The sequence below is a fragment of the Passer domesticus genome, chromosome 27 (genome assembly GCF_036417665.1).
Source record: "Passer domesticus isolate bPasDom1 chromosome 27, bPasDom1.hap1, whole genome shotgun sequence".
NCBI lineage: Eukaryota > Metazoa > Chordata > Aves > Passeriformes > Passeridae > Passer > Passer domesticus.
Window position 1 is genome coordinate 1334060 of NC_087500.1, and position 22797 is coordinate 1356856.

Consider the following 22797-nt stretch of genomic DNA (forward strand, 5'->3'; position numbering starts at 1 on the left):
TCATTTTCCTGGTTATCAAGGGCCTGCATTTCCCAGCTCAGCCTGGGATTCATTTTCCTGGTTATCAAGGGCCTGGCAGATACTTTTAGTATAGGCAATGCCTGCACTTCTTCTTCAGCTCTTGTTCTGATGTAGGAATCACTGGGGCTTTCCTTGGATGCTGCTACTTTGGTGGCAATATCCCAGGATATTTCCTTGGATCCCAGTTTTTTAGCTGTTATTTTCTTGTCATTTATTTGCTCTTATCTCCTTGGATAACACTTCCTTGGAGGCAACATTCTTGGCTTTTTCCTTACTACCATTTTCTTGACTATTTCCATTAATTTCCTTCACAGTTATTTCCTTGCCTTTATTTCCTCAGATGCTGTTTTCTTGTTGTCATTCCAGATGGAAGAAGCCCAAGGAAATGCTGTCACCCAGAGACAAGATGCTCCTGCCTGGGCCCTGCCCAGCATCCAGCACCCCAAGCTCTGGGCTGCTGACTCCATGACCATTCTCTGCAGAGGAGGATGCTGCTGGTGGGTGCCATGCTTAGGACACCCCAAAGTCCCCTGGGGACTGGGACAGGGAGGATCCAGGAAGGCCTGGGTGTCCCAAGCAGTCACCGCAGCTCAGCCTCTGGAGCCACAGCCTTCCCAGGGCCATAACATCCTGGGGACACCCTGGACATCTGACACGGTCCAGGTGTGTCCAAATGTCTGTCCATGTGTGTCCACGTGTGTGTCCAGCTGTGCCCAGGTGTCCAGCTGTGCCCAGGTGTGTATCCAGGTGTGTCCATGTGTCCAGGTGTGTGTCCAGCTGTGTCCAGCTCTGTTCATGTGTGTATCCAGGTGTGTGTCCATGTGTCCAGCTGTGTCCAGCTGTGTGTCCCAGTTTGTCCATGTGTCCAGCTGTGCCCAGGTGTGTATCCAGGTGTGTCCATGTGTCCAGGTGTGTGTCCAGCTGTGTCCAGGTGTGCGTCCCGGTGTGTCCATGTGTACAGCCGTGTCCAGCTGCATGTCCAGCCGTGTGTCCCGGTGTGTCCATGTGTCCAGCTGTGTGTCCATGTGTTCAGCTGTGTCCAGCTGTGTGTCCCGGTGTGTCCATGTGTCCAGCTGTGCCCAGGTGTGTATCCAGGTGTGTCCAGCTATGTGTCCCGGTGTGTCCATGTGTCCAGCCGTGTCCATGTGTGTGTCCAGCCGTGTGTCCCGGTGTGTCCGTGTGTCCAGCCGTGTCCGTGTTTCCGCGCACGGCTCCGCGCTGTGCCCGCGGGGCGTGGCCTGGAGCTCTAAGTCCCGCCCCTGCGCGTGCTGAATGACGTCATGATAGGCGGGGCCTGCGCGCTCCCGCCACTTCCGGGTTTCCCGGCCGGAGCGGAGGACCCGGTGAGCGGGGGAGGGGGGCGGGGGTACCGGGGGCGGTGGGGCCTGGCCGGAGCTGCGGGGCTGCCGGGGGAGGGGGGCCGGAGCTGCGGGGCTGCCGGGGGAGGGGGGCCGGAGCTGCGGGGCTGCCGGGGGATGAGGGCCGTGAGCTGCGGGGCTGCCGGGGCCATGAGGGCCGTGAGCTGCGGGGCTGCCGGGGGATGAGGGCCGTGAGCTGCGGGGCTGCCGGGGGATGAGGGCCGTGAGCTGCGGGGCTGGGGGTGCAGAGTGACGGGGTCCATGAGGGGTGCGGGGCGCTGGGCTCAGCCGCGGTGCGGGCCCCGGGCTCTGGCAGAGGGTGCAGGGCTGCGGGCAAGCGCTGCTCCCCACGGCTTCTCGGGCCCTGTTCCCTCCAGCCGCCCCCGCAGCCCCCGGCCGGCCCGTGGCAGGCCCCGCACGCCGGGGCTGTGCTGCCCAGCCAGCAACCTCGGCCGCTCCTTCCTGCTCTCCGTGTCCCCCGTGGGGGCACAGCGGGGCAGAGGTGCCTTTCCACAGGGCCCCACTGGGGCTTGGTGTCTGGTCCTCAATTCACCCCCACGAGCGCTGACACCCCAGATGTCTCAGCCTGTTCCTCCCACCAGCCAGAGATCCCAGCACCTGTGGGATCCTTACAGCTTTCCCTGATTTATCAGGTGTTACACCCTCAATGAATCACATTTTGTCGCATCAAATGAGCAGTTGCAAACAAGGTCTGGGTAATTCTTGTGTCAAACGCAGAGATTAAAAAGCCCTTTCCTCCCTGCCTTCCTCGCAGCGATCGCCGTCCCCTGCTGAGGGACGCAAGCCGCCCGCCCAGCCGGATGGCACCGGGAACATCCTCGGGGAAACTCCAGCGCTGGCAATCCAAAGCAACGCAGAAACTGGGAATAGAAACCTGGGAACATCTTGCCTCAACACGCTGGGGCTTTCACAACCTGCTTGGCCCATGCTCGGTGGCTCCAGTGGCTGCAGTGCTGCAGAAAACCAACCCCAGCTCTCCCTGCGGCTCCAGCAAATTGTAGCCTTTTGCAGGAGCAGGCATTAGGCTGAAGGAAATTCCCAGTTTGGAGTGTTTGGGAAGCACAGTCTCACCACCCAGGCTGGGAGCTCAGTGGCTGCTCTTCCTCCCCTGGCTGCTCCTGGGCCCTGCAGGGCAGAAGCTGGACGGGTACATCGGAGGTGACGCTTCTCCAGCCACCACCAGGTTTGTCAGCTGTGACAAATAGGAACGAGGGTGGTGTGATGGTCCCATTCCTCACTCCATGTCTGTGTTCCTGCTGTGGGAATCACAGCACTGCTACACGAGGCTGGGCACAGGGAAGGAGCCAAAGTCAGACCATGAGAGTCCTGCTGGGGCTCTGTCCTGTCCTAGCCCTTGCCGAGGTGTTCCCAGGGGGTTTGTCCTGCAACCAGCCAATCCCCATGCCATGCCACGGCTTTCCTGCTCCTGGGCTGTCTCTGGGCCCAGCTTGCACTCAGCTCTGGGTGGAAAGCAGGAGCTGTGTCAGAGAAGAGGGCTGTCCCCACAGCAGCCCTTGGACCCACTGTGCCATCAGAGCCCCCATGTCCCCAGGGCAGAGGGTGACTGGCACAGCCCTCGTGCTTGGAAAATGACTGGCTCTGTGTCCAGGCCTTGAGTCACCCTCACGCTGCCGTCGTGGGCTGTTGTTTTCCATCCCAGAGCACAGGCAGTGACCTGCTGTTTATTTATAACTCACACAGCGTCTCTTCTTGGGAGACCGAGGAGCCAAGCTGTGGGACAGAGGCTCTGCTCTGCTGGTATGAACCTTGATTCCAGCTGTTCCCAAAGAATCTGGCTGGTTTGCAGCAGTTTGGGAAATCAGCAGCTCTGCCCTGCACCGTGACTCTTCTCCTGGGTAGGTCAGACTCCGTGCCTGGGGTTGTTCCTCACCTGTTTGCCTTTCCCTGTTTCACCCAGGGAGCCCCCGGGGTGGTGACTGCTGGGAAACCTGGTGGGTTTTCTCTGCTGTAGCTGTGCTTGTCTCTGTGTTTGCACATCCGTCTCATCTCTTATCTTCCAAGATCACAAGGAACAGCTGTGGCTTTCCAGGATCTGCCTGGAAGTGCTCCAGAGCCCTCTAGGTCTTTCTAGACCCAGTGCCCTGTTCTGATTCCCCTGTGTTTCACCTAAGATTTTGCTTGGTGAAATCCTCCTCAGAGCTGCTTCCTTGCACTCGTTATTCAGGCAAATGCTGTCCCACAGAAGTGGTGCTGTGTGGATTTGTGGCAATGGAATAAACTGGTTGGACTGGTCGTGGTGGGAGTGGAGAGTCCTGTGGTGAAGGTGGTGGGTTGTCCTCAGCTCTCTCCTCCTGCAGGCCCTCATCTCCTCTTGGGAGAGGTGTTGCTGGCAGAGGAGAGTGTTCTGGGGGAATAACTCTCACTTTGTAAAACTAAGACAAGGTCTTTGTAAAACTTAGATGAAGTCTTTGAAAAACCTCTGCTGTCACCCCTTTCCCTGTGACCAGCTCAGGACTCCAGGGTGGTCCTGGAGCTGGAACACCTGTGCTGCCTCCCTGGGCATTAGAAATGCCACCCTGTGCCCCTCCTCAAGTCTCCCACCCTCGGGTCTCACCCTCAGATCTCCCTCAGGTCTCTTGCCCTTGAGTCTTCTCCCACACCTGGGTCTCCTCTCACCTTGGATTGCCCATCCTTGGGTCTCCCACCTTCATTGTCCCGGGGGGAATGTGGCTCTTGTCCTCAGGGTGTAGCAGGAGGTGGTGGGGAAAGGATCAGAGGCTGCCCAGCCCTGAGGAGCTGGAGCCTCCCAGGTGGGAGGCAGAGAGGGGGGTGGCTCCCTGCGGTCCTTGTCAACCACTGCTGCCACTTCAGGGCCCCCTCACTCCCCCAACCCCCCAGAGGCTCCTGAGCCAGTGGTTAACTTTCCTGTGCTGCCCCATTTCTGTGTTGCAACACAAGGAGAGGAAATCTTATGACAAGCCACAGCAAAACCAGTTTCATTTTCTCTGAAATCATCTGTGAACCCTGGAAACGTTGAGGATCTGTCCTGGGTTTGGCCCCAAGGAGTTCTTGTCCTACTGCTCTCAGCAGGGTCAGCTGCTGTGGTACCTGCACAGGATGCTCTGGGTCTGGGATGTTCCAGGTCTGGTATGTCTGGATTTGGGCTGCTCCAGACTTGAGCTACTCTGGGCTTGGACACTGCAGATTTGGGCCACTCTGGGTTTAAACTGCTCCTGATTTGGACAGTGCTGCCTTCAGGACTGGCTGTGGTCATGGAGGAACTGCTCAGCAAACCATGGCTCTGCCGGTCCTGGCAGGAGAGGGGCAGGTTGATGCTGTCAGCTCTGCTCAGAGAAAGCTCAGGGGATTTTGTGTTGGTTTGGAAATAAAATCTGACACATCAGTGCCATTCCAAGCCTGTTGTCTGCCAGAGGCAGAGCCAACCCTGTGGTCAACAGCTGGGCTCTCCCTCTCCATTTGGATGGCAAATGATTCCAGCTTAAGGGAATAGTTTGATAGGACAAGGTGGAATGGTTTCACACTGACAGAGAAGAGGATTAGACGGGATATTAGGAAGAAATTCTTCCCTGTGTGGGGGGTGAGGCCCTGGCACAAGGTGCCCAGAGCAGCTGTGGCTGCCCCTGGATCCCTGGCAGTGTCCAAGGCCAGGCTGGATGGGCTTGGAGCAGTCTGGGATAGTGGAAGGTGTCCCTGCCATGGCAGGGATGAGACTTGCTGCTACTTAAGGTCCCTTCCAGCCCAAACCATTCTGGGATTCTATAAATAAATTCCTTCTCCAGCCTCTCATATCCATAGGAAGCTGTGAGCAGTAGCAGGTGCTGGAGCAGCCCCTCAGACCCCTCTTCACACCAGGCCCTGCTGTTTGGGCTGAGGGATCCAGCTGTGTCTCGTGGGGGATCCAGCTGTGTGGGTTGAGGGATCCAGACAGCCCCAAGGGAGAGCAGGGCAGGAAGCCAAGAGTCAGAAGTCAAAGGTCCCTTATTGTCCCTGCAGTGGCAGGTGACCTGGCCAGGCTGCCCAGGCTGTTCAGATCAGGTCTTTGCAGGGTTTTCCATATCAGGAAGAGACTGTTTTTTTTCTCTGTCTCCCACCAGAGCAGCCCTGGCACCCCCCAACATGCTGAGGTTCATCTGCCACATGGAGAACCCAAAGCCTTCCAGTACTTAGAGAGGCTTTAAAAAAATGTGGGGAGGAACTTTATATGGGCAGACAATGATGGGACAAGGGAGAGTGGGTTTAAACTAGAAATAGAGATTCAGACTGGGTGTTGACAAGAAAATCCTCCTGTGAGGGTGGAGAGGCCCTGGCACAGGATGCCCAGAGCAGCTGTGGCTGCCCCTGGATCCCTGGCAGTGTCCAAGACCAGGTTGGACAGGGCTTGGAGCAGCCTGGGACAGTGGAAGGTGTCCCTGCCATGGCAGGGGTGGCACTGGATGGGCTTTAAGGTCCCTTCCCAACCCCAACTATCCTGGCATTCCGTGATTCTTTTCCATCTCCCCAGACAGCTCTGTGCTGATAGGGTCTGTCCCAGCTGGGTTTGGAGCAGCATCACTCCTCTGGCATGTGACAGAGAGCTGAACTGCTGTCACCTCTCCCCAGGCTCTGCTGGGGGGTGACACCCCTTGTCCAGGCCACCTAATGCCACTCCTCCATGGATTTTGGGTGCCTTTTCCAGACTTAGGCATTCCAGGGGACACAGGGACAAGGGGAGCAGTTCCTGGTGTGCCTGTGGCACTGCTGGCCAGACCTGCCTGGGGGCTGCCTGAGGGCCCTCACTGGGGTCCATTACTCCCTCCTGGTCTCTTGGCCATGCTCTGTTTTGCCTGAAACTCTCCTGGCCCCTGGGAAGTGTCCCCAGGCATTGTCCCTGGAATCACAGTACCTTTCCATGTCAGTCACTCCCACCTCAGATGCCACAGTGTCCTAGCCATGAGCACCTGCAGAATGCCTCAGGGCAGGATCCATCCCTTGTGGGTGGCACCAGGAGCCCTTTCCCTGGCAGGTGAGTGGGGTGGGACCCTGGTGCTCAGCCATGCCCTCCCTGTCTCACAGGTGACATGTGAAGGCAGCGTGGGGAGCGGCAACAGCAGAGATGCATTCCAGCCACCCCGAGGACCCCAAGGAAGCCATCCAGGTGAGCCAGAGCCCTCAGTGCTCCCCAGACAGCTCCCAGTGCTGCTCCAGGCACTGCTGGGGACAGGTAGGACTTGTGGGTGCTACCAACTGGGATTAGGATGGTTTATAGTGGGATTGGAAAGGGGTCCTTGATGGTTTGTCTGGGTTGGGGGATTTAAGGAAATAAGGGCTTAAATCACACTTTTTCCTTTGCAAGACCTCATGTGGGGCAGGGAAGGTGCTCAGCTCTGATACCTGGATGAAGGAGTGTTGTCCCTCCCCCAGTATGGGGTCTCTTTACCCAACTTTATCAGTCTAAACACATTCAACAAGCAAAGTCCCACATCAACAGTTAAACCCAAGTGTTTTATTCCTCCCATGGATGAATCTGTGTGTGGCTGATAAAATCAGCTGCACTCTTTATTCTTCTCAGCCCTCAGTGCTCCTTCCATGAAGCAACAGACCTGGGGGGCAGTGAAAAAGCTGGAAAACAACACCCCAAATAAGGGACACGCTCCCCTGGCTGTTGTCCCTGCACTACAGCTGCTGGGAATCTTATTTAGATGCTGAAAATAATATCCCAGGCTGGAAATTTAATATGGGTTTGTGCAGCCAACTCAGGCTGGAATCAAAATGTGCAGAGCCCTGGTCAGGGAACATTCAGCATTTTCTGGGAATGCTGCGTGGTGCTGAAACATGGATTGTTTGGTTGGAATTTGAGGAGGAATTTGTGGTGTTTTCCAAGTGCCTGCTGGGAAACACAAGCTTGATTTAAAATAAGATTGGTGAATTTAACAATTTCATGCCAGTGGAGAAGATTTTTCCTAAAGCACCTGAGCCTGGATATCTCAACCAAACTTGCTGCTTTTGACTGGTGGAAGAGGAAGTAAAGCTGCTGGAAGGCAAAATTCCCACATCCCAGAACCCACTGAGTCTCTCTGAGGGCAGCAGCTGAACCCCGATGTCCTTCCCAACCCCGCTGTTTTGGGGCCCGTCCCTGAGTGTTTACCCAGCACAGCCAGTGAGGTCGATGGCTTTGATTTCTGCTGGCGGGCCCCGTGTCACATGTCACATGCTGCTTGGGCTGACCTGCACGAGCTCAGGGGATCCATTCCCTCCTCTGAGTTTCTCCTTTCTCACCCACACTTAATCCTTATGTTTCCCCCAAGAGAGCGCCTGGAAAGAACCAGTTCCTTTTTCCCCATCTTCTTAAACCATTTCTTGTCTGCAGAGGAAGCACCACACACTCTAAAAGCAACCCTAGTTCTGAAACATCAGCTGAAATTGCATAAATTATTATTTTTATGACAAAATAAGCCAGATGACAGGAGTGTGAGTCCCCAGCTTGACTGGTTCAGCCACTCTGAAGAGTGAGGATGAGGCAGGAGTCGCATGGTGCTTCACTGTGGATAAGCCTTACTGTTTTTTGAGCTCTTATGCATTAAATCCTTCCTAATATTTTCACTTTTATAATCCAAACCTGCCCCTCCTGTCTTGCAGCTGATCAAGAAGCAGCTGGTGAATGCCATCAAGGCTCTGCAGAAGCAGTATGTGAGCTCGGACACCGTGGTCACCAGCGATGATGGCAACGCCAACACACTCTGCAGTGCCCTGGAAGCTGTGTTTGTGCACAGCCTGAAGGCAAAGCACATCAAGGCAGAGACTGGGGGGAAAGGGAAGAAATCAGGGGGTCGGGGCCCCCTTCCCCAGCCAGTCTTTTGGGGCCTGCTGAAGAGCATCACACACCGGTGAGCGGCGCTTGCTGCTGGCAGGGGTTCACATGCTCAAATATCCCTTTTTTGGTGCTGTCAGATTCAGGGAATGAGCATGGCTTGATGGACAGATATATCTCTCCCCATCTGTGTGCTCAGTCCCCTCAGCTGCAGGGAAGTATGCTCTCACAGGGCTTTGGGGTCCCTGCCCAGGACCCTGGGAGATGGAAGTAGCAGTGAAGCCCCTGCAGTGCCAGGAGGGGCTGAGCCCCCACATCCCTGCTCAGCGTGTGCTGGGAGTGAGCTGATGTCCCCAAAAAGTTGAGGATTAAAACTGAAGACACACCCTTTCTTACTTATTTCTGGGTGCCAGGCTGGATTTCTGGGCCCAGTGGAACCCCAGTGACCACTCTGGTCTCCAGCAGTGGCTGCCTATGCACAGCATAGGGATCTGGGCTCTCTCCTGGCTTGCATCTGCTGGGACTGGTTGGCCCTGTTTCCTCATGTCCCAGCCAGCCTTTAAGGAGGTCTCTCCTGAGTGATCACTGTTTACTGGGTTTTTCTAAGCCACTCCCTAAGTCAAGTTCACACACAGTAAATAACAGCCCACGCACAAATTGTTCTGAAAGCCTCATCCAGCTTCATCACCAACTGCTGAATTATGAAAGAGCGGATGAAAATAACTCTTTCACATGCTAGGAGGGATATTTTTGTGCCTTTGAAGGTTTTTTTCTTCTGTCTTGAGAGACATGAGGAAAGAAGTCTTACAAAACCTTTGCTCTGGTTTTTGATGTGTGTGAGTGAGCTGGGAGCAGAGAGGATCAGGGACCGTGGTGTCGCTGTTGGAATTTAGGGAAGAGCGGCTGAATTCAGGAGTTTGGGATTGCTTGAGCTCAACCCCAGTCAGCTTGGTTTTTTGGGGCTGCCACAACACTTTTCACCGTGTTTTGACTGCTTTTAAATTTGAAGTGAGAGTTTAGACACATGGTTGTCACCAAGGAGGATCCAGCCAGCATAAACCCCACAAATACACAAGGACAGCAGGAATTCTCTGCATCATTCAGTGCAAGCGATGGGTGGGAGATGCCACCAGTCAGAGAGGATGCAGCCAGAGGCACTGCAGGACTGTCTGGGGTCCTTACCATCATATTTAGTTTGGGCCATTCAGGAGCCATCTCCCTCCACAGAAAACCACACTTTCCATGAAGGAGAGAGATTTTCCACAGCTTGTTTTATCCCAACTCCTAGACTCCCTGTAGCAGAGCAGGTTGGGCAGTGCCTGATGAAGGCTCTGGCCCTCCCACACCCCACAATGGACCAAAACAGAGCCACTCACTCCTGTTCTGTTCTTTTTCCCCTCTTCCCAGGAATATTGTCTCGGAGCTGGAACAGCTGATGTTTATCAACACGGACGTGGGGCGCTGCCGGGCCTGGCTGCGGCTGGCGCTCAACGACGGCCTCATGGAGTGTTACCTGAAGCTGCTGCTGCGCGACCGGGCCCGGCTGCACGAGTACTACCAAGCCCCAGCTCTGCTCCTGGATGCTGAGGAGTGCGAGTTTCTCCTCTGCTACTTGCAGGGTTTATCCTCCTTAACCTTTGAGCTCTCCTACAAGTCAGCAGTTCTGAACGAGTGGACTATCACCCCGCTGTCCCTGTCGGGTCTGTGTCCCGTGTCCGAGCTGCTGGAGCCCCTCACATCCTCTGAACCCCGCAGGAAAGCATCGCTGGGCTCCATCTCCCAGTCCTCAGGATCAGATGAGATCGAGATCCAAGCCCCTGTCCTGCCCATCAGCAAAGCCAGCAGCAAGATCAAGCTCACGTCGTCCTCGCTGAGCCTGAACACCACGAGCTCGTCGCAGCTCTCGTCCAGCCTGGGCTCCGACAGCCTCCCCGCGGTGCCGTGCGCCCGCAGCCCCGAGCGCGGCGAGGAGCCGCTGTCCTGCGACTCCGACCTGGGCACGGCCACCGCCGACGACCTCGACAGGTCCCTGCAGGAGTGAGTCTCTCCCCACATCTCCTTTCCAAAGGGATTTTTGACCCTCTCCGGGCTCTCGTTGTTTTCTCTCTCCAGGCAGGAAGTCTTTCTCCCTGTTAGCCTTTAGCAAGATCTTTTTCCCTTCTGGAAGGAGCTTTTGTTCTTTGCACGAACTGCTCAGCATGGCTTGTTAAGACCCTGCTGCCACTGCAGATGAGCTCATAGCCACTGAAGTGTGTGTGTCCTCTTTACCAGGGCAGAAACGTCAGAAAAATGCTGCTCCCTAGTTTCAGGAATGTCACATCTTCCTGGTGTGCACTGAGGGATGCTCCAGGGCTTTCCACAGGGTGAAAGAAATGAGTTTGGTCACAGGGAAGGGTTGTAATTTGCAGCTTCGGCAAATCATTGAGAGAGGGAGGTTGTTGGTTTGTCATCCTTGTGATTTATCCCTGCCAAGCATCCAGCACAAAGATTTCCAGGGTTATATAAGCTCTGAGTAATCTGTAAATATTTTGCCTGTCACCTTTAGAGTGTGCAGGAGCTGAGCCTCAGGGTGATGCCTCTTCCCAGTCTTCAGGAAGAGTTGGAGCTGCAGACTGTGCTTCCCCATCTATAAGAGCATCATTCCCCACTTCCAGGATTTTGCATCTTCCAATGATCCTGGAAGAGCCTGCCTTGATTGGATTAAACTCGTGATGGAGACGCTCCTTTGAGTTTTAATCTTGGGCTGGTTTAATTCTGGGGCTGGCAGCAAAGTGTGACCACGGGAACAGCCAATCCTCTGGCCAGGCTCCACTGTTAATTGCTCATTAATGAAAACAGTTGGAATTTGGCATGTGGTCCAAGGCTGGATTCATGCCCAGGAGCTGTACATGGGGCTGGGGCTGTGGGGAGCACCCAATGCTGTCCCTCAATCCGCCAAATGAAACCCCATTCATGGATATAATTGGAAAATGCTCCCTTCACAGGCAAGGTCCTGCTCCATGCCATGGGGCTGGCGCTGCTTGGTGGGGCACAAATCTCACATTTTTCTGTTGGCATCACTGGGATTCTCCAGCCACACTGTGCTGCCATCCCACAGAGGCCAGCAGTAACACCAAACCCTTTTTACATGGTTACAACTTGCAGTAACGGGGTGGGGGTTTATATGTTTTGGTTATTGAGCTGCCTTCAAACCGATCACTTTTCCATTTCAAGGGTGTTGTCCGAGTTCAGCAAGGCCAGGCCCAGCCCCGAGGCCCCGGAGGGACGGCTGCTCCCCAACGTGCTGGGCTGCTCCCCCCGGCCACCCCCGGGCCCCCCGGCATCGCCCGCCCGCCCGGCACCGTCCCACAGAGCGCAGCAGGAGCCTCCCCCCAGCAGGGACATCTCTGCTGGGACAGCAGCCCCTGCGCCCCCCGGGCACAGGGACGGAGATGCCGGCAGCAGCTCTGGAGCTCCGGCCCCTCGGGAGGATCCAGGCAGAGCCAACAGCAGCAGCAGCGAGGGGAGCCAGGCTGTGCGCAGCCCCACGGCCCAGCACCTGCTCTCTCCCCTGCCGGGCTGTCCGGTACGTGCCACAGCTCCCCCCTTCCCATCTCCTTGGGTTTCTATCCTGTGGGAAAGGGAAATAGAACTGGGGACAGCTCCAAAGGAGCTCTAGGATCAGGGAATCCCAGAATGGTTTGGGTTGGAAGGGACTTAAAGTTCATCCAGTTCCACCCCCTGCCTGCACCTTCTGTTAGACCAGGTTGCTCCAAGCCCCATCCAGCCTGGCCTTGGACACTTCCATGGATGGATTTCTCCAAATCCATTTCCCATATTCCATGATGCTCCCACTTGGTTATCAGTGATGATTCCCACCCTATGGAGCTGTGGCCATGGAGCTGCCTCAGGAGAAACTGGATCAAAGTCTGTGTTCCCTGGTGAAAGAGGCACCAAAGCTTTTGAAGCCCTGCCTGGCCTGTCAGTCATTCCTCTCCAGAAGCAGCTGCTGCAGGAAGTTTTGAGTTTGTTAGGGATATCTGGAGAGGGATGAGCTCTTGCACAAATCTGGCTGTGGGCTGTGTGCAAGCGATAAAACAGCTCCAGAGTCAAGATTCTCATGGGGACTTTTCTTCATTTATGGTCCACATAAGAGGAGGGGAAAAGGGTTTGACTGGACAGGAAGCAAACTGGTTTCCCAGTGGGAAAATCCTCCTGCAGCACATCTGTTCCCAGAGTGGGATGGCATTCCCGGGTGTTGGTCTTGAGCAGGGCGGATTTCCCCTGCTGCCACCGGGAGCTGATCTACATCCACTGGCCTCTGCTTGTAGGAAACTCTTTGAACAGCCCTGTCCTCTGTCTCATTCCTTACTGACTGTTCCGTCCTGGTTCCCATTGTTTCCATGCTGGTTCCCATCCTTTCCATGCTGGTGAGGGTAGGATGTACCTCACACCCCCCAGACATTTCTCCTTTTGCTCTCTGCTCCTCTCAGTTCCCTCCCGCTTATCCCATTTCCGCTGCTTCCTCGTGGCACAGAGCCAGTTTGACCTAATCTATGTATAACATACTGTGTCAACAGGAAATTCCCTCTGCTCTCCATGACTCATGGAGCAACCTGCATTCCTGCCCCAGGAGTAATCCAGGAGCTGCCACCCATGATCCTCCCCTGATCCTCCCTGCAGGGTGGTGACAGCTCTTCTGCTGTCACTTCAGTTGTTATTCAAAATAAAAGGCTCTTGGGAGACTGCAAAGGGGAGTTAAAAGGACATTCCTGTTGGGATGCAGCCCAGGAAGGGTCTAGGAATGCTGCTGCCTTGTGCCAAAGCACTGAGCTGGGTTGTTTTTTCCTCCCGGTGTTTGCTCAGGGACCTTGTCCCAGAGCCTTGCTCCTTTCAGGAGGAATTTCTTCACTGAAAGGGTGGTCAGGCTTTGGAAGGGGCTGCCCAGGGAAGTGGTGGAGTCTCCATCCCTGGAGGTGTCCTAGGAGTGCCTGGACATGGCACCCAGTACCCTGATCTGGCTGCCACGGTGGTGATTGGCACAGGTGGGACTTGAAGGGCTTTTCTCCCTTAATGATTCTGGGATTCTTGTAGCCAGAAAAGCTCCTGGAGAAGCTACAGCCACATTTTTTTCAGCTCATGGATCTCATCCCCTCCTGGCACATGCAGACAGAGGCTTCTTCTGCTTTCCCTGCCTTTCCATTTTTCCCCTGCACAGCCCAGGCCACTGTAGCGTCCTCTTGTGAGCAGTAGGTCTCTATTTCACCCTGGACATCTCTGTGCCTCTCTCCATCTCTGTTGTTCCTGGTGCTGCTGCTCCAGCTTGTGCCCTTCCATGGCAGGGCTGGAATTTCACCCCCATCAAATAAAACCCCATGGACCTGTTGTCACTGCAGGAAATGTGCTCTCCTTCCACAGTGATTTTAGGGGGAGAGAACAGATGGATTTTAGACTTCATTATCCCACCAGAATACAATCCCAGTATTTTCCACCTGTTGACACAGTACCATGGATCATTTTCTGACTGGAGGGAGCAGGGGAGCCATGCACCTGGGAATGTCTAGCAGAAAATCAGACAGTCATGGAATGGTTTGACCTTAAAACTCATCTCGTTCCCAACCTCCTGCCATGAGCAGGGACACCTTTCATTAAATCCACACATCAGTGCCTGGGATTTGGGCTGTGCAGGAGCAGCCCCTGAGGAGAGGTTGCTGTGGATGTGTGTTTGAGGGGCAAAGGGTGTTTGATGAACTTAATAATTAAATTTCCTTTTTTAACAGAAGAGCTGGATCTCAGAAGATGATTTCTACAGACCTTCCCCGGGAGAGAGCAGCAGGAGCACGGCTGACACCAACGGCTTTGGGCCAGAGGGGGACAGCGAGGGGCCAGCCCCAGGGCTCATCAGTGCTCTGGACTTGGAGAGGCTCTCAGTGCCATCCTCGGACACTGGGAAGCCCAAAATATCCCCGGAGCGGGAGCAGAAGGGCTTCAGCGTGGTGCACCGCAGGCAGATGGGTACGTGCCCCCTCCTGCTGCCCTCATGCTCAGGGGCTGCTCCAGGAGGGGATGGGGTGGGCTGGCTGGGGAGAGCTGCTGGCTGGTGGGAGCTGATGGCAGCACTGGGAGCTACTGAAGGCATTGGAGCAGCTTCCCAAGGCATTGCTGAGCCCAGGGAAGCTCTGGTGGGGAAGCATTTTAGTGGGAGAGTCTGTCCACGCTGTGGGACACCTTTCCTTTATCCCACTTGTTCCCAGCCTCAAAACCCAAATGCATGGGACAGAAACCCAAATGCAGGTGGGCAGTGATGGAGACCAAGGTCCCGTCAGCTCCTGCCCCAGCCCACCATGTACTAGCACTGGCTCTCACCCCTGCCACACCTCTTTGAGCCGCTTGCTTTGAGCCGCTCTTGGCTTTTCTCTCCCCACTAGCTTCCCCTCTCTCACTCAAACTGAGCTATCTCTTGCCCCAGGTCTTTCCAACCCTTTCCGCGGGCTGCTGAAGCTGGGCAGCCTGGAACGGCGAGGAGCCATGGGGATTTGGAAGGAGTTTTCCTGCGAGCTGTCCCCGCTGGAGCTGCGGCTCTTCCTGGACCACGAGGAGCGGATCTGCATGGAGACCTTCTCCCTGCTGCGCTGCGAGTCCCTGGCGCTGACCCACCCGGACGGCCGCTTCGAGCTGGTTTTCCTGGGCAAAAAGCTCTTCCTCCGAGCCCCTTCCCAGGACGAGGCCGAGGACTGGCTGGACAGGATCCGCGAGGCACTGCGCAAGTGCCGGCCGCAGCTGGAGGAGGAGGACTGGGAGACTCTGGAGTATTCTGAGGATGGAGGCGAAGCCCAGCCCGTCCAGGGCGATTCCAGTGCCCTCCAGTACAGTGATGTGCCTGGGAACAGCTTGGACTGGAGTCCAGCTCCAGAAGCAGAGCTGGATGCGATCAAAGAGGCTGTTCTGTACATGGACGTGGACAAAACCTGGGTCCCGTTTATTTTTTCCCTGTCTCTAGAAACTCTGAAGTGCTTTAAAATCAGAAACAATGACAAAATTTTAAGCAACAGTTATGGCATAGAGACCATCCAGGACATCCTTCCAGACACCAGCCTGGGGGGACCCTCCTTCTTCAAGGTGATCACCTCCAAGGCTGTGCTGAAGCTGCAGGCTGAGAACGCGGAGGAGGCAGCCTCGTGGCGGGAGCTGGTCCGAGAGGTGCTCATGTCCTACCTGGAGGGTGCTGAGGAGGCTCTGACCCTGGGGGGCAGCTTGGATGGGCACTCCCAGGTGGTCCTGAAGAACATCGTGAAGGAAAACGGCTTCTTGTTGCAGTACCTGGTGGCTATCCCCATGGAGAAGGGCCTGGACTCGCAGAGCTTCATCTGTGCAGGTACAAACCATGGAATTTAACCACTTGATGGTTGGAAGGACCCTAAATCCTACCCAGTGCCACCCCCTGCCATGGACAGGGACATCTTCCACTATCACAGGGTGCTCCAAGCTGGTCTTGGGCACCCCCAGGGATCATGGGGCAGCTGCAGCTTCTCTGTTTTCCCAGGAACCCAGCAGCACAAGATCTCCTTGGTGGGGCTTCATGTCCCCAGTCAGGGGCACCTTTGGTGGGTACAGGGTGAGCCCCCCGTGCTGAGCCCCCAGCCCAGTCCAACTGGGATGTTACTAGGCTCCCATTTAAGATGCTTTTGGTACAAACAGTGGGAAACTGGGGTTGAAGCAACCTTAGGTAGATCAGAAAGCTCAGGACTCTCTTCCTGGGCATTTTGAGGCCCCAGCCTGTGGGGAAAGTGCAATCTGGAGCAGTTTTTCCAGTAAGGCAGCACGGGAGCGGGGATTGCCATGGGTGTGACGGGCTGATTTTGCAAAACAATCATTTACCCTTCGCCTGACGCCTCTTGGCACACAGGGAGATTCTGGTGGCACCTTCACTGACCTCCACAGGAGCTGTAATTTGCTCTTCACCTTGCTAAGTTAATTAAATTTCACATTTCTCTCCTGCTTCAATTATATTTCTTGTACCCTCCAGCAGGTTGAGTTTTTCTTTTCTCTCTCTTTTTTTAATATAATTTTTTTTCTGGTCTGTTTGGTCTCTGCCTTCCCTTCCGGGCTCTATCCTGCATTTTCCACCTCCCCACAGCTGGAAGCCAAAAAGACAAATTCCCAGTTTTTCTATGTAGGTTTTCTTTAGGGATCTGTTTGCCCTGCTTTCACCCCCTCCCAGCCTGACACCCAATGTGTTCCCTTCCACCTCAGAGTAATCAGCAATAAAGGCTGGTTTTTCTTATTAATTCAGAAAGCAACACGTGATCTCCATTAATATTTTGGGGGGATGAGCTCCAGCTATTCCAGAGTACAATGGATGGAGGTAGGGAAGCCAAGATGGATTCCCTGCTGCTATAGTAAAGGTGGTTTTGGGTTGATCCATCTTGATCTCTTCCTTTGCAGATGAGGTTTTGGTACCCTGTGATATCAGCAGAAAAGAAAAGGGCTGAGTGAAGGCAAAATAGTGCAAAGCTACTGATGGAGGTGATGGGACAGCAAGTGGGATTTAGGTTCTTCCCTAAACCACTGGGATATTGCCAGAATTCACTTTTCCTAAAAAAAAACCCCAAACAATTGAACCACTTGATGGATAAAAGTGGGTTCACAGATAGTTCAGCCTCCTTTTCATGGAGAAAAAGTGAAGCAGCAACTGTTGAACCATCATAGGCTTAAATCCATGAAGAGGGGGCTGGAGGCCTCGCACTGAACATCCTGCAGGTGCTTTAGGTGGTCTCTACCCTTTCCCAAAACTTCATTGCTCAATTCCACGCTGCCAGAAGCTCCCACCCGGCAGTGGTGGGCAGAGGCTGTGGGCAGCAGTCCCCTCTCACCCCCTGCTCCCACAGGCTGCTCCCGGCAGATCGGCTTCTCCTTCGCCAGGCCCAAGCTCTGCGCCTTCTCGGGGCTCTACTACTGCGACAGCTGCCACCAGGACGAGGAGAGCGTGATCCCCTCCCGCCTCATCCACAACTGGGATCTGGCCAAACGGGGGGTGAGTCCTGTGCTGCCTCCAGCATTGCTTCCTGCAGGTCCATCTGGGCATTCCCTGCGCTGGGAGTGCCCAACCCAAACCTCCCTGCGAGCTCTGGGGCTGCTCCATGGTCTGTGTCCACCTGTGCCCCCTCTCTGTGCCCCAGGTGTGCAAGCAGGCCCTGAAGTTCCTCACGCAGATCCGAAACCAGCCGCTGATCGACCTGAGGCTGGTCAACGAGAGCCTCTACGAGCACGTGGAGAGGATGGGGCGCATCCTGCGCAGCCGGGAGCAGCTGAAGCTCCTGGGGGATTATCTCATCATGTGCCGCAGCGGCGCCCTGAAGGAGCTCAGCAAGCGGTGAGGTCCCTCCCGGGGTGACATTCCCCTCTCCTGGCACCCTGGTGGTCTCCTGGTCCCCCTCCTCACTCACCATGGGAGCAGGGAGTGGTGCTGCCAAGGCTCAGGCTGGTTTTTCCCTCCATATCATCTGCTCTGAGGAGTTATCCATCTGTTGGCTGGGTCAGCACAATAAGCTGTGACTCAGGAAATACCTTTCTGGCTGAGGAGCTTCTGGCTGGACAGGAAACACCTGGCAAAATAGATGAGATATTTATTTTCTTTTTTCCCCCCCTTTGAAATGTTCTCATGTGATTTCCAGTGGCAGGATTTGGGATGTGAAAATGGGCTCTGCAGTGATTCACTTTAAAAGGCTGCTTCATCCAGGTTGCTCCTTGCTCCAAAGCTCTTGGAGGTGTGGTGGAGACCATCTACCCCCTTCCTCTCTGTGCTTTTTTGCAGGCTTGATCACAGGCATTACCTCCTGGAGTGTCCCCACAAATACAGCGTGGCTGATCTGAGGCAGGTGAGAGCTGTGTATGGTCATGGAATCACAGAATGGTTTGGGTTGGAAGGAACCTTAAAGACCACCCCGACCCACCCCTTCCCATCCAGTTCCACCTCCCACTAGATCAGACTGCTCCTAGCTCCCTGGCCCAGTTGTTGGGGTTTTCCAGATGAAAACACCTCGGTGTGTGTGGGGATGCCACGTGCTGCTCCTTCAGCAGGAGGTTCCCAGCAGCTGGGTTTTCAGTGATTCCCAAGCCGGGAGCCCCATCCTGGCAGGTTGTGGGTGCTGCTCTCAGCAGTCCGGGGTCCCACTGCACCCCAGGCTTGTGGGATGGGGTTGTTTTGGAGGACAGCCCTGCCTTCAGTGGAGCCCAAAGGATGGGTGTGACACAGGCAGCCCCGCCGGGGCTGGGATGCAGGCACGCTGACCCCTGTGTCCCCCAGATCGCCGAGGGCACCTTCGAGGCCTTCCTGCAGTCGCTGCTGCAGTTTGCGTCGCAGCACGTGTACAGCTGCGACCTGTGCACCCAGCGTGGCTTCATCTGCCAGATCTGCAACAGCAGCGACATCATCTTCCCCTTCGAGTTCGACACTACCACCAGGTGAGAGAGCCCCTCTGCCCGTCCCGCTGTGCCCAGGCACCCAGGGGCACAGCCTGCCTTGAGCCAGGAGCCCCAGCCAGCCCCTGAGTTCTGGTCACAGACCCCGCTTGCAAGGCACGTGGGGAACTGGACATGGCTCTGAGGTGGTTGTGCATCCTTGCCTGCAACCTTGTGGTTCCCATGTGCTCAGCCATGGGAACCATATTGTGATGCCCATGTCTTCATGGCAGCCACATGTGCCTTGTGGGAGTCACATCCTCGTGGTGCCAACGTCCTCATGGAAGCCCTGTCTTCATGTCCCACATTCTTGTGGGAGCCATGTCCTTGTGGTGCCCATGTCCTCATGAAAGCCCTGTGTTCATGCCCCACATTCTTGTGGGAGCCATGTCCTCGTGGTGCCTGTGTCCTTGTGGGAGCCATGTTCTTGTGGTTCCCCATCCTTGTGGGACTCATCCTCACATGCCCACATCTTCATGCCCATGTCCTCATGGAACCCATCAGCTCCAGGATGCTCCAAACCAAATCTGGGCTGTTTGGGGCAGGAGCAGACCGTCCTCACAGAGCCAAGATGTCACTAAGAGAGGTGGCTTTGCAGACTGAAGATGCAGAGCCACCAGCACTTGCTGTCAGCCTGCAAAGGCCTTGCTGGGTGCTAGGGCAGCCAAGGGACTGGAGATAAGAGGAGGAGGAAGGTTCTGCATGTCCCTGTCTTGCTCACCTGGCCAGTGCCTCTCACACTTAGGGTCAGTCTGACCCCTTGCAGGGGCTGCAGGAGGGAAGGGGAAGCAGCAGTGGGACTGTCCTACATCCCTCTGCAGCCATGGAAGGGGAAGGACGACACATGGACACAAATTTCATAGAGTGACAAAATGGTTTGCTTTGGAGGGACCTTAAAGCCCATCCAGGGACACCTTCCAAGTCCTGTCCAAGCTGGCCTTGGACACTTCCAGGGGTGGGGCAGCCACAGCTGCTGTGGGAGCAGAGGTGGATGGGGGGCAGCACTGTGGGGTGTGCTGGGAGAGGCTGAGGGTGTTCCCAGCAGGAGAGGGGTGATACTGGCTCTCACTGGGGTTTTCCCCTGCCCACAGAGCTTCCATTCCTCACAGGCAGAGGGACCTGTCCTGCAGTGGGGTCAGCTGTGGGTCAGGGTGCAGCAGCTGGACAGAAGTTGGAATCAGGATGGGGATGGTGCTAGAGGGGAGCTCTCGTCCCCACCACCGTCAGGATTTGCTGAAGAAGTCAAACCCTTCCAGCCCAGGAGCCTGCTCCACTGTAGCTGGAGAGATCCACATCTCCATGGTTATGCCATAGAATTGTGGAATCATTCTGGTTGGAAAAGCTCTGTAAGATCATTGAGTCCAGTTCCCCCAGCACTGCCAAGGCCACCCCTGGCCCATGTCCTCAGGTGCCACATCCACAGGGCTTTTAAATCCCTCCAGGGATGGTGACTCCACCACTTGCCTGGGCAGCCTCTGCCAGAGTTGGACAACTGTGTTAGTGAAGAAATTTTCCATAATATCCAACCTAAGCCTCCCCTGAGGCAACTTGAGGCCATTTCCTCTTGTGCTGTCTTAGCCTATTTGGCATTGAGCACAATCCTGGCAGAGAGATTTCACAGGCTCATGGGCTGCGTGGTCTCACTTTGCCTGGCAGTCCCTAAAAGTGAGCAGCAACACCCAGAACCTGCAGAAAACACCACGGATACCGGGATCCGTGGGTGCTCCATGTGTTCCAGGGCTGCGAGTGTTTCCGTGGAGGACGAGCAGCGCTGCTCGCTCCCCTCCCTGCCACAGGGACAGCACTGAGCTCATTATCGAGGACAACAACATCCCCAGGGGACCGATTTTCCCTGGAAAAAGAGCAGCCGGGCTCTGGAAAGTGCTGGCACGCAGGGCTGAGCTGGCTGGCGGCCGGCCGGAGCTCTCGTGTCCCGTGGAGCCGAGCTCTGAAGTTTGTTGACGTCTTTCTTTCTCGCCCTGACGGAGGAGGTTGTGCAGCAGGAAAGCGGCTCAGCCGACATCCTCGCGGAGCTGAACGCGGCTTCCTGCCCCTCTGCCCGCCCCGGGCCGCCGGGTCACACCGGCACTGGCTGCAGGATGTGTCTGCAATGCCTCAAACAATGACCCTGCCAGCGCAGGACCCTCTGCTGCTCCGGCAGCTCGGGGGGGAGCCAGAGGCAGGAGATGCCGCTTCTCGCTCGTAACCACTCCGGGTAAAACCCGGCTTCCCAAATCCCCCCACGCCGGGGGAGCAGCCGTCACTGCTGCTGATCCAGAGGCCACATGGAAGTGTGTTCCACCGGGGGAAGGGGTTTTTTCCACCCAAATCCTGCCTGTCCATGCACGAGTCTTTCCCTGTCCCGAGTCCCTCAGGGTTTGCAGCTCCTCTCTAGAGCAGGATTTCGCCCCAGCTGAGATGCTGTGGTCCCTTTCCTGGCACTGCTATGTGTTTCTCTGCCTCTTTCCCACGCGTCTTTTGGGGAATTAAGGTGTTTCATGCTGTTCACACATGGATTGTACACCAGGTATTTGCACAGTGAAGGTAAATCCGGCTGCCCCGCTGGCATGTGGCTGAGCCACATTTTACTGCCACTCAGGAGCTGAGAATCACAACCCAAAAACTGACCTCAGCCCTTATAGCAGGGACGTTTCTGCTGGTGACTGAGCAGTGAAACCTCTGCCTGAGCTGGGGTCCCTCGCAGGGTGTCACGTTCCTGCTGCTGCTGAGCCAGATCAGGGAGCTCTGGCACCTCCACAGAGCCACCTGCTCAAGGGCAGCTCCCTCCTGGCTGCCTGTCCCTTCCCTGCAGCTCTGCTGTCCCCACAGTCTCCCTGCCACATGCAGCTCATGTTGTCAGGGTGGGCTCTGCCACCCCAGCCGTGGCAAGCAGAGGGTCCCCAAAGCGATGCTGTCACAGGGGTTGTTGATGAGGGATCAGTGTCAGGGGTTGGTGTCATGAGATTGGTGTCAGGGGATCAGTGAAACAAGGGTGGGTGTCTGGGGTTTGGTGTCACAGGGTTCGTTGTGCAGGGTGTGTTGTCACACCCTCGAACTGCGCTCGGTGCTGGGAGAGCAGGGCACAAACCTCAGCTCAAACCTCACTCCTGTCTCTCTCACACATTGGCAGCGCCCACCACGCTCCTTCCGGCCCAGCTCGGAGCTGCTGGGGTGGATGTTCCACTCAAGCAGCTGCTGCTCCTGCACTCAAGGCTCCCCCTGAGCTGGGGCTGGGGCTCTGCTCTGTGAGTGCTCAAAACGCACCAGGACAGGGAAGTGTCCCCTGGTTCAGTAGGGGAAGTTTGGTCTTTGTTCTGGCGTGCTCAACACAGTGGGTTTCGTTTTTTCCTTCTTTTCCCAGGTGCAGTGAATGCAAAACCGTCTTCCACCGGGACTGCCACGCCCGGGCCCCGGCGTGCCCGCGCTGCGAGCGGCGGCAGCGCTACCAGCGGCAGCTGGAGGCCAGCACGGAGCCCAGCCTGTAGCCTGGCACTTACCTCGACACTGCCCTGGGAACAGGGATGGTGGGAGGGACAGAGCAGAGCCCCTGCCTGAAAGCCTGTCCTGCACCTGGCCCTGCCCCGGGGACAGGGACAATGTGGGGTGGGTGCTCCTGCCCTGTGGAGGGACCCTCTGCCCACCCAGGGCTGAAGAAAGGGGCTGGACAAATCCATCCCCCTTCACACTCACCAGGTGCTGTTCCCTGTCACCCTCCTGGTGCCAATGTCCCCTTCCAGTGGAACCCAGCGGCTCTTCAGGGTGTCATCCCAGAATTCCAGTCAAGGGTGGGGAGAACTGACATTGATCAAAGCTCTAGTTTTTTAGGATACTGTAAACTGGTATTTTTTTACATGGGGGTTTTGCACAACTGGGCTGCTCTGGGTGGTGGACCCACGCAGGGAGGGGACAAAGTGACACTTGTGCCTTTAGGGACCTGCATGCCCCAGGGGGACCGTGGGTGCCCCAAGCATCTCCTGCTCAGACAGCCCAGCCAGGGCCGGGGAGAGCCGGGCCACTCCTCCTGGCCTGCTGCTGCTCATCCTCGGGAGAAATTTTATTTTCTTTTAACCCCTCCCCACGCAAAGATAATTAAAGTCTATTTAACAACAGGTGGAGTGATTTCTGAGTTTACTTCTCCACAGTGGGACCTCATCACAATGTGAACCTGACACAGTGTCTGTGGGAAGA

At 55.9% G+C, this 22797-nt stretch overlaps 1 protein-coding gene across 3 annotated transcripts; it reads left to right on the plus strand.

Moving 5' to 3' along the window:
- The first annotated feature begins 1294 nt into the window (after positions 1-1294).
- On the plus strand, positions 1295-22696 carry PLEKHM1 (pleckstrin homology and RUN domain containing M1). Of its 3 annotated transcripts, XM_064399721.1 has the most exons (14): positions 1295-1364; positions 2155-2583; positions 3102-3256; positions 6435-6516; positions 7998-8245; positions 9577-10206; positions 11383-11734; positions 13929-14163; positions 14618-15523; positions 17037-17182; positions 17328-17521; positions 17963-18026; positions 18455-18612; positions 21971-22695. In XM_064399721.1, the coding sequence occupies exons 4-14, from the start codon at positions 6475-6477 to the stop codon at positions 22092-22094; spliced, it is 3099 nt and encodes a 1032-aa protein (XP_064255791.1). In that variant the 5' UTR covers positions 1295-1364; positions 2155-2583; positions 3102-3256; positions 6435-6474; the 3' UTR covers positions 22095-22695. The 3 variants fall into 3 exon arrangements, with proteins under 3 accessions (XP_064255791.1, XP_064255792.1, XP_064255790.1); XM_064399722.1 differs by lacking the exon at positions 3102-3256 and having other exon boundaries at positions 13932-14163; positions 21971-22696; XM_064399720.1 differs by lacking the exon at positions 3102-3256.
- Positions 22697-22797: the final 101 nt, after the last annotated feature.